Source organism: Lucilia cuprina, chromosome 6 (genome assembly GCF_022045245.1).
Source record: "Lucilia cuprina isolate Lc7/37 chromosome 6, ASM2204524v1, whole genome shotgun sequence".
Classification (NCBI taxonomy): Eukaryota; Metazoa; Arthropoda; class Insecta; order Diptera; family Calliphoridae; genus Lucilia; species Lucilia cuprina.
The window spans coordinates 15,891,101-15,908,083 of NC_060954.1; the positions used below are offsets into that span (position 1 = coordinate 15,891,101).

A 16,983-nucleotide genomic window follows, 5' to 3' on the forward strand; every position below is an offset into this window, starting at 1 on the left:
TAGTCGATAGTCTAATCTATAGTCTAATCTATAGTCTAGTCTATAGTCTAGTCTATAGTATAGTCTATAGTCTAGTCTATAGTATAGTCTATAGTCTAGTCTATAGTCTAGTCTATAGTCTAGTCTATAGTCTAGTCTATAGTCTAGTCTATAGTCTAGTCTATAGTCTAGTCAATAGTCTAGTCTATAGTGTAGTCTATAGTCTAGGCTATAGTCTAGTCTATAGTCTAGTCTATAGTCTGGTCTATAGTGTAGTCTATAGTGTAGTCTATAGTCGAGTCTATAGTCTGGTCTATAGTGTAGTCTATAGTGTAGTCTATAGTCTAGTCTATAGTCTAGTCTATAGTCTAGTCTGTAGTAGGGTCTATAGTCTGGTCTATAGTCTAGTCTATAGTCTAGTCTATAGTTTAGTCTATAGTCTAGTCTATAGTTTAGTCTATAGTCTGGTCTATTGTCTAGTCTATAGTCTAGTCTAGTCTATTGTTGTTTTATGTTTGTTATATCAAAATTAACGGTAGATATACTAGATACATTGAAATTTTATTGAATCAAAATTATTTGGATCACACTATGGCTACGATTTGTCAAAGGCGAATAATAAACTCTTACTTGTTAAATTTAAGTGCTATCAAGCTTTTTCAAATTTAACAGTCACTTTTATTAATTTAACAACCGGGTAACTCAGCAACCGTAAGTACTGTTTTATCTACATATACTCTATTATCTGTTAAACACTGCATTATTTAGTAAACACTGCCTTATCGCATAATAGGTTTTTATGCTTACAAGTGATGGAATTTATAAATTCATGTAGGTACTTAGTTTTTTAAAAATTGTAAAAAAAACTTTTATTTACATTAAAGGAATATAAATTATTTGATCGTGAATTTAAAAGCGAACTACCAAGAAGTTCTTAACGATATAATAATATAGTTTATAGTTTTTTAATGTTTAGAAATCTACAAAAAAAGTACCACCGTATTACAAAAGTACTTTGCCAAAACTGTTGCCTGATAAGACCGGTTACTTTTGTTTTGTTCTTGTAAAAATTAGCAAACTTGAAAAAATTAACAAAAAAGTTTTCAATTAAGAACACATGTCGTTACGCGTTTTTAGTAAACACTTCTCGGTCTCCATAAACAAACGTTTGACGTTCGGTGCTCTACAAAAAACACGTGAATTCCCAACAAGACAACTTATCACCACCACCAGCTCTACAAACATGTCACTAAATGAAGCCAAACGTATTGCTGCTTATCAAGCTGTAGATGAATGGGTCAAGACTAACACAGCCGTGGGTATTGGCAGTGGCTCTACTGTGGTATTTGCTGTCGATCGTCTAGCAGAACGTGTTAAGAATGAAGGTCTACAAGTAGTGTGTGTTCCCACAAGCTTCCAAGCACGCCAACTTATTGTGGAAAACAATTTAACCTTGGGCGATTTAGATCGTAATCCTGTATTGGATGTAGCCATTGATGGTGCCGATGAAGTGGACAAGGATATGGTTTTGATTAAAGGCGGTGGTGGTTGTTTGCTACAGGAGAAAATTGTTGCTTCCTGTGCTGAAAAACTTATAATTATTGCCGATTACACTAAAAACTCACAAAAATTGGGAGAACAATACAAAAAGGGTGTACCCATTGAGGTGGTGCCTATGGCCTATGTGCCCATTAGAGAAAAGGTACAGAAAATGTTCGGTGGTGAGCTGAAATTACGCATGGCTGTTGCTAAGGCCGGTCCCTGTGTCACTGATAATGGTAATTTCATTTTGGACTGGCATTTTCCACAAGAACAAGAGTTCAATTGGTCGGAAGTTAATAAGGATTTATTGTTGATTCCCGGTGTTGTGGAGACTGGTTTATTTGTTAATATGGCTACTAAAGCATACTTTGGTATGGCCAATGGTGAAGTTAAGACTCAGGAAAAGTAGTTTTTTCCTTTTCTTTGTAAGCATAGTAGTAGTTTTAAGTTAAAAGTTCATATATTTTGTTTTAGAATGACTTGCCGTTTTTGGGGTTTGTTTGTAAAGAATCTTTGTTAAAGTACTAATGTTGCATTTGTTAAATAAAAACTCGAAAAAATAGAATATTTTTTGTAAACATTAAAACTAATTTGGTTTCTTTGATTACTAGACGCTAATTTAGATATTTATCTTAATTAAATTAAGTGTTAATTAAAACAACAATTTTAATGTCTCTGGTAATCCATATATATATATAAAAGAGTAGCGTTACTGACTGACTGATTCATCATCGCACAGCCCAAACGGCTGAACCTAGATTCTAGGTCCTAGAATCATGAAATTTTGACAGTAGATGTGTTTTTGGTTATGTAGATCCACTAAGTAGGGACTTTTGGAAATTTGTACATTTACGGGTAAAAACGGGTAAAAAAGGTTTTCTTAATTACCTTAAACAATATTAGTGATACAAGAAAAATTTTAAATGCACCTGTATCTACTCTTAAAATGAGCAGATGGGTGTCTGGCACTTTTTTTTAATTCGTACTTTTAAGGGGTAGAAATGTGTAACAAAGGTGATTTTGGTACCTTTTTTGGGCCCTTTATAACTTTTGAACTAATTAACATAATATAATTTTTCTAAATATTTTGGATACATTTCCCAAAATTATGAGACAGCAGTTTCGTACTTTTTTTAAAATTCAGTCCTTTTTGGGTGTAAAAGGGAGAAAACTTTATTTATGGTACTTTTTTTTAGCACATTAAGAAAACTTTTTCGGTTTATTGAATTATTCCTATTAAATTACGGACTAACTCTGTAATAATATTATTGTAATAAAATTTTTGCTATTTCACTGAGGAAAAAAGTACCAAAAAGCCAAAAACGGGCAATTTTATTTTATTGAAATGAGTTTCGAGCTAATTTTTATAAAATTTCAAAAAGTAGTTTATTTACTCACACAAAATAAGCTATTGGTATATTATTTAGGAATCCGAATACTAAGGCCTATATAGGACCAAATTCGAATAAATTGTTTGGTACCTTTTTGAAAACACAATTTTTCTCGAACAAATGAATACAGATTTGAAACGTTAAGTTTTATCTGTTATATATAGATTTAAATACGGAACATTTTGTAAACTTAATTCTCGAAAAAGTATATTTCTAAGCGAAAAGGGGAAACATTGTACTCTTTTTATTAGTACTTTCCACTTAGGTAAAATTTATTCCACTTTTGGTACTTTTTCTTACTTCAAATGATATCCTATGTATGTTCTTTAATATGAACTCAAAACACATGATTATCAAACATACACGGTCCTCATTGTATAAAATTCTTTAAGGGATAACTTTTTAGTACTATTTATCTCATAAATTGTACTTTTTTAATTTTCTAAAATATTCAACATAGAAACATTAATTTTAACATGCATGGTTGGTCTTGACTGAATAATATTCTGTAAGTGGGAACTATTTAGTACTTTTCTATTCTTCAAATAGTAACTTATAGATTCTTTATAATGGTTAACCGGAACACGCGGTCCTTATTAAATGAGAATTTATTGAGAATGATTTTTGTACTTTTTCGTTTTTCTGATGGTTGTTTTTGATATTTTTACGATATTGAACATAGATATTGAAAATAAAATTTAAAATGTAGGGACCTTAGTCTTTATGTTATGACACTTTTTAGTACCAAAACTTTTAATTCAAATACGATTTTTCCCCAAGTAAACATTACTAAAGCTGCTTACAAATAATTCGTGTAAAATTTGAAATTTCAATAAATATTGCTTATATTTTAAATGTTCAACTTTTGTTCATGTACGAGAAAAATAATATCCTTAATCTATATGCAAATTTTATACAAAAAGTCTTTTTTTTTATTAAGAAAACTTCATTACTTAGCAACACTACATAATTTTCACTCTGAGCTGATGTTTAGCTTTAACATCGAAAACACATTTCAAATAAACGAGAATTCAAAACGATTTTTTATTTCGTCCCGGCATTATAGAGTCTTTAACGTAATTGAATAATGATAATAGACCCTGTTTTTTGCCACGTGAAAAGTAATTGCTAACAACATCTTGACCCATATGATGATCACTATCACTAATAGTGGTGGGCAGAACATTATCATTAGCGCTTAAGGAAACAAAGAGAGCAAATGGGACCATCCACAAACAAATGGTGAAATAAGCTAAAATCTGTTAAACAAAAAGAAAATTAATAAATTTTGTAAAATTGTAACAAGATATAAAACTAACCTGAGTAAATGGATAATATACTGAGGTAAAATGTTGAAAGGCCAACAAATGATTTGCTATTAAACACACCACCGTACCAATAAATGATAGCGATAGGAATTTAATAAAAGGAAAATTACTCATTATGGCTAAATGAAGGAATTGTGTAACAAAACCCATGACCACCATACTCCAGGGTAAATCATCACAGAATATAAACATTGTATAAACAAACATGGTAAAACTAATCATCATCATAATAACCTTGCGTGCCGCACTGGTATATTCCTCCACCAATTCAGCAATATAATATAGACCGGCCGCTAAAACATACAATAGTTTAATCCAATTAGATGTCTGTTTCATATTCTTAACATTATAACTTACCTATTGATATGGTTACAAATATAATTTGTAATATTAATGCTATCCAACTTAAAATATACATGAAACCCATTTTTATCCACCAATTGCCTTAAATTGTTTTCTTTTTTTTTTGTAGCTGTAATTGTTGTTGTTGTTTTTTTGTTTATTTTCACCTGCTCAAATTTTGTCTTCAGTTTTTTGCGTATTCGTTTTAGTTGCTATGTATAGCTGTCAAAATGATTTATTTTTCTTTAAGATTTTTACACATTTATGTAATAATTATTAACATAAATGGCTAGTATTCGTTTATTTTATTATATTTATTAAATTATTTTGTAAATACATGATATCGTTAAAGCGGTGTAAATAATTTACTACAGTGTAAAAAAATAGTAAAACGTCATCGCCAGCTGTTTGTCAAAGAAAAAAATAAAAACAGTGATGATAATTAGCCGTTTTGACAATAATCGATTTAAGCAAATGTAGCTGCACAGCAAATATTCTAGCGATATTATTAAAGTTTTTCAACCTATCAAATAGGGTTCTATAAATCGACTTTCGAATAATCAAACAATCGACTTTTTGTCGAAAAAAGTCGAAGTCGACTATTTTGTTCCAAAAAGTCGATAACTCGACTATCGTCTATGAAAAAAGTCGAAAAGTCGACTTTGTAAATAAAAGTCGAAAAGTCGGAAAACGTCGAAAATAGTCGAAAAGTCAACTATTTATAAAATATTAAAAGTCGAAAAGTCGAAAAATATACTTTTAATTAAATGAAAAAAGTCGAAAATTCGAAAAAAAGTCGAAAAATGTCGAAGTCGAAAATTCGTAAAACGTCGAAAATAGTCAAAAAAGTCGAAAAAAGTCAAAAAGTCGAAAAGTCGGAAAAAGTCGAATATAGTCGAAAATTCGAAAAAAGTCGAAAAATGTCGAAGTCAAAAATTCGTAAAACGTCGAAAATAGTCAAAAAGTCGAAAAAAGTCGGAAAAGGTCGAAAATAGTCGAAAAGTCGGAAAAAGTCGAAAAAAAGTCGAAAATTCGAAAAAAGTCGGAAAGTCGAAAAGTCGACTATTTATAAAATATTAAAAGTCGAAAAATCGACGCACATAAAGAAAACAACCCGACGAAAAATAAAACAAACCGTAACAGCTGTTTTATCAAAATAAACATTTTTTTTGGTGTGGTGAGTTATTTTTGTTTACAAATAAAATAGTCGAAAAAAAATGTCGAAAAGTCGGAAAAGTTGAAAAGTCGGAAAAAGTCGAAAAGTCGATTATTTATAAAATATTAAAAGTCGAAAAATCGACTTTAATCGAAAGTCGAAAAATCGACTTTTGTTAGTTTATTTTTTGTTTTCGAAGACTTTTATTTCATTCTATTGCTACCTCAATTATTTGGTAGCAATAGAACTATATAGTAGTATATAGGCGAAACTGATTGTTAAAGACCTAACTGGTGAGAATGTATTAGTAGAAGCACAAAAATAAACAGTTCTTCAAAAGGCACTAAATAAAAAATGTATTTTTGGTACGTTATTTATATGGGATTTAATATACTAGTAAATTATCTTAAAACATAATATAAACACGCCTTTTTGTTATTTTTTTGCACTAATGAAAAATTAAAAAAATATGTAAAATACTTTTTTATACCCTCCACCTCCATCAGTAATGATAGAGGGTATATATAACTTTGTCATTCCGTGTGTAACACCAAGAAATATTCATCTGAGACCCAACAAAGTGTATATATTCTGAGTCCTTATCAAATTCTGAGTCGATCTAGCTATGTCCGTCTGTCTGTGTGAAACACGCTCACGATATAACGAAGCAATAGCATTTAACCAAATTCACCCAAAATGTTCTTCGTTTCCTAAGTTGTTTGGTATTGAAAATGGGCAAAATTGGTTCACATCGGGAAAAGTTATGAATCAAAATTTTAAACAACCTCGAAAAAAATAAGCATTTTTACACATTCTGATATAATTTTCTCGAAAACTATGCAAGATAATTCCATAAAAATCGGCATACATTAGTTTCCATACAAGAGCTTAATCTCTGCGCCAGAATCGGTCCACAATTTCATATACCTCCCATACAAAAGTACATATTCCCGGAAATGTGGTTTTTTGTTAATAACTTCTGTCGTAATATCGATATCTTCACAAAATTTTAGAAATTAAAATTTTATGACAATAGAATTTATTCAGAGAAAATTTTTTTGGATGGTCCATAATTGATCATAGCTTCCATACAAAATCACTTAAACGCGCATAACTCATTACTTAATTAAGATATCGATATAAAATTTGGTACAAGTTTGCTCTTATATACAGAAATATTACAATGATGGATGTTTTGAATCGGTCCATAATTGGTCATAGCTTCCATACAAGGTCCCCTCCCGAAAATCACTTAAACGCGCATAACTCATTACTAAATTAAGATATCGATATAAAATTTGGTATTGCTCTTATATACAGAAATATTACAATGAAAGTTTTTTTGGATCGGTCCATAATTGGTCATAGCTCCCATACAAGGTCCCCTCCCGAAAATCACTTAAACGCGCATAACTCATTAGTAAATTAAGATATCGATATAAAATTTGGTACAAATATTGCTTTTATATACTGAAATATAACCATGAAAGTTTCTTTGGATCCGTCCATATTTGGTCATAGCTCCCATACAAGGTCCCCTCCCGAAAATCACTTAAACGCACATAACTCATTACTAAATTTAGATATCGATATAAAATTTGGTACAAGTATTGCTCTTATATACAGAAATATTACAATGAAAGATTTTTTGGATCGGTCCATAATAAGATATCGATAGAAAGTTTGGTACAAGTATTGCTCTTATATACAGAAATATTACAATGAAAGATTTTTTGGATCGGTCCATAATTGATCATAGCTCCCATACAAGGTCTCCTCCCGAAAATCAGTTATACGCGCATAACTCATTACTAAATTAAGATATCGATATAAAATTTGGTACAAGTATTGCTCTTATATACAGAAATATTACAATGAAAGTTTCTTTGGATCGGTCATATATTTGGTCATAGCTCCTATACAAGGTCCCCTCCCGAAAATCACTTAAACGCGCATAACTCATTACTTAATAAAGATATCGATATAAAATTTGGTATAAGTATTGCTCTTATATATAGAAATATTACAATGAAAGATGTTTTGGATCGGTCCATAATTGGTCATAGCTCCCATACAAGGTCCCCTCCTGAAAATCACTTAAACGGGCAAAACTCATTAATTAATTAAGATATCGATATAAAATTTGGTACAAGCATTGTTCTCACATAAAGAAATATTACCATGTAATCTTTTTCCGATCGGTCCATAATTGGTCATAGCTCCCATACAAGTTCCCCTTCCGAAAAACACTTAAACACGTATAACTCATTACTTAATTAAGATATCCATATAAAATTTGGTCCAAGTATTGATCATATACACAAGAATATTACTAAGAAATTTTTTTCCATCGGTCTATAACTGGTCATAGGTCCCATACAAGGTCCCCTCCCGAAAATAACTAAAACGCACATAACTCATTACTAAATTAAGATATCCATATAAAGTTTGTCACAAGTGTTGTTCATATACAGAGAAATATTATTGTGAAATATTTTTCGATTGATCCATAATATAATATTTATAATATTACCAAGTAATGATATAAACACAGAATTCTGAAATTTTGCCTTTATATACGTAATTGGACATAGCTCCCATACAAAGTCCTTTTACGAAAATCTCTTAAACGCACATTACTTATTACCAAACTAAGCAATTGATACATAATTAATTTGTTTTTTATACTTCTATTTCTCCTATATTAGGTCCAGCCCCTAAAAGCGCTTTAACCGTATTTAAAGAGCATTATGAATTTGTGTTGAACAACGGACGATTCCGACCATATAATACCCTACACCTTTGACAAAAATATAATGTGATTTAGTTGCCATAATAAAGCATTTAAGTTGAATTGTACCTTGCCTTAGATATACATACTTAAGCCGTTTATTGTTGAATAAAATTGTGGACATTTAAGTGAAATTTTGATGGGGGTTTTTCATAGGGGCTAGGGTCATATGAGAACCTATTATTATGGAATTCGTGGGGGTCATCAAGTCTTGTATACAACTTGGTTATTGCAGCTTTTTGTCGAGATATGAGTATATTAAACATAATTATGAACTTAAAAGCCCTATTCGGCGGGTTCAGTTGTATGGGGGCTAGGTGAAATAATGGACCGATGTAAACCATTTTCAACAGGCTTCATCTACGGTACCATAAAAGATCATGTGCCAAATTTCATTGAATTATCTCTAAAATTACGACCTGTAGTTTGATTACAAATTTTAAAAGCCCTATTCGAGGGGTTCAGTTGTATGGGGGCTAGGTGAAATAATGGACCGATGTAAACCATTTTCAATAGGCTTCGTCCCTGGGGCAATAGAAGATCAAATTTCATTGAATTATCTTCAAAATTGCGACCTGTAGTTTGATTACAAGGTTTACATGGACGGACGGACATAGCTAAATCGACTCAGAAAATGATTCTGAGCCGATTGGTATACTTTAAGGTGGGTATAGGACCATTGTGCGTTACAAACATCAGCACGAACTCAATATACCCTCCCCACTAAAGTGGTGTAGGGTATAATTATGTTTGTTCAATAACTAAAAGTTGTTACTAATTATATATTCACTTGAGCAGACTTTTGTAATGTAAAAAAAATATTGATCCTATACCCATCTTAAAATATAGCAATAGGCTTTACTGAGTAGAAACATATGATAAAATACACATTTTATAATTTAAATTTAACACACTTGATAAAATAAATATTAATTTTAGGAACATGATGACCAAACATGTGCAAAAAAGGAAAGTACTGGTAAGTTGTAAAATGCGTTTTAACACTTAACAATAAACGATTAAATTTTTTTATTGGAATGATTAACAAAATTTTTCCTTCTTATTTTAGGAAAACTTTGCGCAAATGGAGAAAGTATTATTTTGGCCATTGCAGATGTTTTGGAAAAGTTTAAATCAGATTTTAAAGGTATGATAGATTATCTTATTAAAAATATTTTAATCAACAAAAATGCAAATAATAGTCAAGTAAATACCATCAAAAAAGAACCTAATTTGAATAATGAGGAATTTAATACATTTAATAATAGTTTAAATAATAAAATTAAATATAATGTTAGTAACAGTTTTAGCAACATGGAAAGTAGCTCCAAGAACACAAATGCAACACTGGGCCCTTTTGAAATGTCTGATTCCAGCTTAAATGTCTCAAAATTTAAGAAATACAGGAAAACTCCCAATCCCAAAGAAAAATTGAGCAGACCAGTATTACGATCTAATGGAGAAATATCAAAGCCTATACGAAAATTTAAAGCCAATATTATGGACAGCAAGTTTAATATAAATCCGAAATTAATTTTTGATGCAAAAGATGACAAGAAGTTGAAATTGACCCGCAATAAATTAATTATAGATGTTCTTCGAGAGGAATATTTAAAAGAAAATAATACATGTATACTTTCCTTTTTTAGCATTAAAGGCTTGGCGTCGGGACTATTGGCTTATGGATATTGCAGTTTCCCCGACTGCGCAAAATATAGATTTAAAGTAGATTTTGAAGGAAATGTTGCAGTTTATCGATCCGGTGATATTTTCCATGCAAAGGATCAACAAAGGGCTCCACAAATACGTGGAGTGAAACGTAAAATCGTAAAGAAGGCATTGGAATTTAAAAAATCGGTCGTTTATCGACAAGAACAAATACTTAATGCACCGGACGAAATAATAGGCAGCGGAAATATGCAGGACATTCCAAATTTATCAACTTTACGTCAATGTAGAGCTGAAAAAGTAAAAGAAGATGCACAAGATCCCGAACCATTCATTGACATATACAAAATGCAAAAAAACAAATACAAGAGGTACATCCAGTTTCTTTCTTCCCCATTAACAGTATATTGCTGGGAAAAGGTTACATTCGAAACATTCAGAGATAACCCGAAAATATTGAACGATGCCAAGAACACAATTCATTTTGATGCTACGGGACAAAGTGTGAAACAAATCGAATGTGCCGAAAAGCGAGTATTAATCTATAAAATCGTGTTACACATCAAACATTTAAAAATGGTTTTAACTGTAGTAACAGCAATTTTATCACGGCACACATTGAACGACATCTGCAATATTCTGGAAAAATTGAAGCAGTTCTGTATTGAAAACAATTTTGAATGGCCATTTTTCGAAAGAGTTTGCACTGACGTGAGTCCTGCATTGTATGGTGCTGTTTTAAAAGGATGCAATAACCAACACATATCGCAATATTTAGAAACTTGCTATCGTCATTTGGAAGATCCTCACTCAAACAAAAGGCCAAAAGTTGTTGTACAATGGTGTAAAGCACACTACACACACATCATATGCAAAAATTTAAATAGTAAACTTGGAAAACAAAATTTTTTACGTCATTTATTGAAGCATGCTCTATCTGTAGCTTTCGATTTGAAAACTTTGAACGAGTGTAAATACTGGTTTCGACATATTTTTACCGTTTTACTACATCCTAAAAAAGATGACATCTTTAATAAAAGTTACAACATATTAAGGAAAAACTTATTGATCACACAAGAAAATGATAAGGATTGTAAATTATTTGTGGATACAGAAGATTTCAGCAATTTTAAAACTAGTGCATCAAGAAGTCCTTTTACGAAAATATTTTTAAGTATATATGACGAGATCAAGAACAACAATACTTGCGATAGTATGGAGGGCGAAATCAATCAATACCAAAACGATGAAATATGCCTTCACATAATTAAGAAATATTGCTCTGTTTTACCTATGTGGACCAACGTAATGGGAATATTAATTGATCCATCTGGAGACCACATTAGCAATGCTCCCATCGAATTTACTTTTTATATGCAGAAGCACCAAATTTTGAGGAAAACATCATATCGCCCAGGTTTTTTTATTAGACGAGACAGAAGATATAATATGGCAAACCTAAAAGAGATTAGATACAAATATAATATGTTTGAAACAAAATCGTTAATAGTAAACTTGGATGAATTAGAAGACACAGACGATGAGAGTAACAATCTCAAAACAATCACAAATGAAGACACTTCTTTATTGTTGGATGTGCCGGGAAGTACAGAAGATCTTAAAACAAACATAAATGATGCTAAAACATCATTATTGGATGAAGAAGAAAATAATGATGACGTTTTACAAAATTATGAAGATGAAAATTATACATTTTCAGACAATGATATATTTGATGATATAACAGGAGATAATCAACCCGAAGAGAAATGGAGCAAAAAAAATTCAATGAAACAAGTTGCTATTAAACCAAAATATCTGTTAAATGCTAAAAACACAACAAAATTTATAACAAAAAAAAGTCCTGTGAAGCATGAAGCTGTGAAACGAAACCACTTACCACGAGCCAAGAACATAAACAAATTTACAACATCCACTGAAGATGTTCAGGATATTATTTCAATTGATTCAGATAATTCAGAAAATAATTTGAATTCAAATCGAGTTAAAAAAGAACATGCATACAACTTAACTGTGAAAAACCGGCAAAAGCATACAAATACTATTTTCAAATTTAACAATTTATTTAACTCAATGTACAAAGGATTAAAGCAAGAAGATATTGGTTTTTATAATTTTTTAGATGATCAAGATTGGACATCTTTAAAAAATGGACAACAATTAACAAATCTCGTTTTGGACATCGCACTTCTCGCTATAATAAAGGAAAACTTCAAAAAGGTTTTAAGTTTACCATGTCAAATCGATAATATTTGTTTTGAAAAACTAAATTTTTTAACAACAAAGAACCCTGAATTCGTCGTTATACCAATTTTAAAATTCAATCATTTCAATCTTTGCATTCTAAAACTTTCAACAAAGGAATTCATTTTTATTGACTCACTCTTTGATAAAAGCGGAGAATATCACTACAATGAATTCTGCATTTTATATGATGCAAAAGATTGGAAATTCGTTGAAATATCAGAAAGATCCAAGCAGAAAGATGGCGTTAGCTGTGGAGTTTATGTTGTAATGAATACACTACACTATTTAAAAGGAAAATCTTTGATGAATTTGCCAGATCCTGATGTATTTCGTGGAACTATTAAGACATTATTAATAAAAAACTCTGACAGGACATCCGAATTTTGTTGCCACTGTGGGAATACTAGAAGGAAAAAAACTAAATGCGAAAAGTGTAATTATTGGGTATGTAATGAATGTAAAAACCGAATTTATGGTAAAAGCTTTAATATATGTAAATTATGTACTGATAACATTTTTTCTTAAAATTATAAAATAATTAAAAATTACATTAATGTGTGTATTAAAATTTAAAAGAACACAGAGAGCCATCAGTAGTTTTAGTAGTATTAGAAAGTAGTAAGTAGATATAGTAGTTTGGTTGCATTTAGATTTTTGTATCAAATTATAAAGTGTTCTTGCATGAAATATATTATTAAAATCACTATACAAAAATGATGGCACATAAATTAAAAATGCATCTAAAATAATTTATAAAAAATGCATGACAAACAAAGATGCAATGTAGATTTTCAAATAGTAATTTTAAAAGAAGTTCACGCATGAATAAAGAATTGAAATCACAATAATAGATTACAAATTTTAGATATACGTAAGAAATATTGTGTACCTGCATGAATGAAGAATTGAATACACACAAATTATAGTAAAAGTTATATAAGTATTTATCATGTTGCAATTTAAGTGCAATATAATGGTTTAGGCCTCTTGGGGATGTCAGCCATTTAAAATATGTGACAACGCGCCATGTGTAATACCTCATGGGTGGTGTGGAAATTTACACGCTAGTTTTATATTTGTTTCAAAATGTTTTAGCCAGGGACCGTAACGATTATGTTTTATTAAAAAAATACTTTTTAATGAATATTCAAATTTCGGATTTACGAATTTTATTTCTTGTTCGGAGAAAAACTGTTTTTTTTTTATTATTCATTATTTACAATACCTAGTTTTACCTTTTCCATAATATCATTTATCGCTCATTTCTAAAAATATTCATGTCTGTTCTGTAAATCGAATCATTTTCAAAACCGAGAATCTTTTAAAACCGAATTTGGTGTTCTGCAAATCGAACTTTTATTAGAACGTAATATTCAGTAAAATGAACATATTTTTATTTTATTTTTATTTATTTTATTTATTTATTTTAAATGAAAAAGAGTTTAAAATGCCCATAGCATTTTTTCAACTTCGTTGAACACGGTTGCTTGAAAATTACTTATTTTCGAATATAGAAATTTTCAAATATTTTTTGGTTTTATTTAATTTTAAATAAATAAAAAACCGAAACCCGTTTTTTTTTTTGGAAACACTATTTTTCCGACAGTCCCATAATACAAAATTTTACAGGAGAGGCAAAAAACTAAAAAAAAAAATTAAAACTATTGTTGTTATAAAAATGTCTCTTTCTTCCATGTATTATATCCAACATCTGACTTGTGAAAAATTCAAAAAGTCGACTTTCAAATTTTTGGTTATTATGCCTTTTTTGCATTCCAGGCGACGATATGATTTTTGAATAAAAAAGAATATTTAAAATTTTTGGTTGTTATGCCTTTTTGCATTTCAGGCGACGATATGATTTTTGAATAAAAAAAATATGTTGTCTCGGCTACAATACATATCTAGTTTTGGAATTTACTTAATCTCGTAAGGTCTAACAGCTATACCATAAAATTTTTATTCACTTTTTTGTAAAATATGTAACTTCATAAACGTTTCATATAAAATCTTATATCGTCACCTGAAATGCAAAAGGGAATAACAACCAAAAATTTAAAAATTGATCTTTTGATTGAAAATGGTCCATTGCATCAAAATACATGTTGTTGCAAATTTTTTAGGACTCTATTGTCAAAAACACCGACTTTATTAACATAAAATTCAAAAGGGCGTAACAACAAATCCTCTCATTTCCACACCCCAGAAAGAGCTAAAAAGCAACATATTAGACAAAAAAGTTTTTGTTGATGTTTGCACATAATTACATTTTTATATCAAAAAAAGTATTAATTTTATTAAGTTCTTTGTCTCTCCTATAAAACTTTGAAGTGTTTTTACGCCTTTTTACATTTCAGGTGACGATATGCAGATACAATTAAATTCTGTTTTTAACAGTTAAAATTACATCTTGTAAAGGGTAATTGCAGAGAAATTACAGCGACAACTGAAATGACAACACTTAAAGTAAGTGTTGTAAATTTTAAATATTGTCATCTGAAATGAAAAAGGGCGTAACAACACTTAAAATTTTTACAGGATAGACAAAAAACTAAATAAAATGAAAGCTATTGTTGTTACTAAACGATATTTTCTTCCAAGTGTTATATACCAACATCGATAAACATGTTTGAATACAACTGTATCACCATACATTGTCTATTACATATCATCATCTGAAATGCAAAAAGGCGTAGCAACCAAATAATTTAAAATCGATTTATTGATTGAAATGGCCCACTTTATCATAATACATGTTGTTGCAAACTTTTAGAATCCTAATGTCAAAAATATCGACTTTATTGAAGTGAAATTCAAAAGGGCGTAACAACAAATTAGTCATTTCCACACCCCAGAACGAGTTAAAAAGCAACATATTAGACTATGTCTGGCGGTACTGTTATATTCAAAGGCGTTTATCGATGTTGGGATACAATACTTGTAAGAAAATATCGTTTTTATAACAAAAATAACTTTAATTTTATTTACTTTTTTGTCTCGACTGTAAAATTTTTAAGTGTTTTTACGCCCTTCTGCATTTCAGGTGACGATATGTAAATTGCTTTTTAGGACTTTCTTTCAAATTTGTGGTTACGCCTTTTTGAATTTAATTCCAATAAAGTCGGTGTTTTTGAAGAGAGTTCTAAAAATTTGAAACATATATTTTGATGCAGTGGACCATTCTCAACCAAAAAGTAGATTTTAAATTTTTTGATTATTACGCCTTTTTAGATTTCAGGTGACGACATACAACACCAAAATGGTTATGTTGTAAACCATAATAGAGGTATTACCACATCGTCATATGAAATGCAAAAAGCTCTAAGTTACATTGAAAAATTTTTCAAAAAAGGCTTCTTTGTTTTCATAAAGATTTTCGGAAATTGATTTTTTTTAATTCTAAAGCTGTTAAAATAATCTCTAAATAGCAAGAATTCGCAAAAAGTGCTTTTGAACGTTTTAAAGCAAATTGCTGATGTCGCAAAAAAGTATACGTTTCTGCTTTTAAAATTACTTACGTAGAATTAATGGCCAGTACTACTCTAAGTGAAACTGCAATTTAACAATAACGGGTTATGTATGTACATATATGTATGTTCCTGTACTAACCAGGATTGGTCCACATTTAAATTTCAAAGCACTTTTTTCTTTTTGATTATGTATAAACATTGAATAGTGACAAGTTCGGGAACATACGTAATATGTAAATATGTAATTTATGAGCACATCTAACCATAACCAGATGTTCAAAGTTTCTTTCGCATAAAATCAGGTGGATAATTGCTTTAAAATTATAAGCACGTCCTCCCAATTTTTTGCCGCTATGGTGTTTTATTATGGAATATATTAGCGATTTGCTCACTTTAGTTGCAAGAATGAAGCAAATCTACTTCAGCCCTATATCAATATTGTGATAACTTTTCGAATCTTTATCCCTTTGAATGCAGAATTGGAAATAAAATACCTATCTTTGTTACAAAAAACAATTTCATTATTAAAACTTTATTAAGGGTTGACAATTCTAACTATATGTATTTACCATTTTTTATATTGCTTTCTCCCAATATTCCAACATCGATCAATTCAGTTAACATCTTTTTATGGTTTATTAGAATAGAATTAACAAAATAATTAAATTTCTTTATATTAAAAACTGTTTTAAAAATTTTTCTATTTTCGGCCATTTTCTTTAATGTATGTATCTATATTAGTTTAAACAAAATACTTATATTTGGTATAAGTATGAAGAAATGGAACGAAATGGAATAAAACAAACATAAAACAAATACTATCACCACTAGCGCTTCTCACCTACCAGGTAATGGTTTTGAAAATCGCTTAAATATCAAAAATCATTACATAAATACATGTTGTTGCTGCAGTACACCCCTAGAACGATGAAATCCGGAAAAATATGTATGCCATCCGATTTCTACACTTGCAACTTAAAGTTCTATATAGGTTTTTATCGTGCACAAGATCGTCCGATAGCAGTTATATATCATTTTATATATACGG

General features: G+C 30.0%; 2 protein-coding genes and 1 long non-coding RNA gene across 4 annotated transcripts; 1 reads left to right on the forward strand and 2 right to left on the reverse strand.

The window, feature by feature from the left end:
• The first annotated feature begins 1,033 nt into the window (after positions 1-1,033).
• LOC111686597 (ribose-5-phosphate isomerase) lies at positions 1,034-2,107 on the forward strand. Its single transcript, XM_023448966.2, has one exon. It carries the CDS (start codon positions 1,097-1,099, stop codon positions 1,928-1,930), a length of 834 nt encoding a protein of 277 aa, XP_023304734.2. The 5' UTR covers positions 1,034-1,096; the 3' UTR covers positions 1,931-2,107.
• Positions 2,108-3,721: 1,614 nt separating this feature from the next.
• On the reverse strand, positions 3,722-4,987 carry LOC111686598 (protein TEX261). The gene is made up of 3 exons (XM_023448968.2): positions 4,598-4,987; positions 4,232-4,533; positions 3,722-4,171 (listed from the first exon to the last, which is right to left on the reverse strand). The coding sequence occupies exons 1-3, from the start codon at positions 4,665-4,667 to the stop codon at positions 3,944-3,946; spliced, it is 600 nt and encodes a 199-aa protein (XP_023304736.1). The 5' UTR covers positions 4,668-4,987; the 3' UTR covers positions 3,722-3,943.
• Positions 4,988-13,855: 8,868 nt separating this feature from the next.
• Positions 13,856-16,736, reverse strand: LOC124420923. Of its 2 annotated transcripts, none has more exons than XR_006941440.1 (2): positions 16,505-16,736; positions 13,856-16,429 (listed from the first exon to the last, which is right to left on the reverse strand). It is a non-coding gene; the product is annotated as an uncharacterized LOC124420923 (long non-coding RNA). The 2 variants fall into 2 exon arrangements; XR_006941439.1 differs by having other exon boundaries at positions 13,856-16,433.
• Positions 16,737-16,983: the final 247 nt, after the last annotated feature.

Bases quoted from the DNA above. Each gene is read 5' to 3' on its own strand.
- LOC111686598 (XM_023448968.2), bottom strand. From the start codon at position 4,667: ATGGGTTTCATGTATATTTTAAGTTGGATAGCATTAATATTACAAATT. The intron at 4,534-4,597 runs GTAAGTTATAAT...TGTATGTTTTAG, and splicing joins ATTTGTAACCATATCAATAG to CGGCCGGTCTATATTATATT. The intron at 4,172-4,231 runs GTTAGTTTTATA...TTTGTTTAACAG, and splicing joins TATATTATCCATTTACTCAG to ATTTTAGCTTATTTCACCAT.
- LOC111686597 (XM_023448966.2), top strand. From the start codon at position 1,097: ATGTCGTTACGCGTTTTTAGTAAACACTTCTCGGTCTCCATAAACAAA.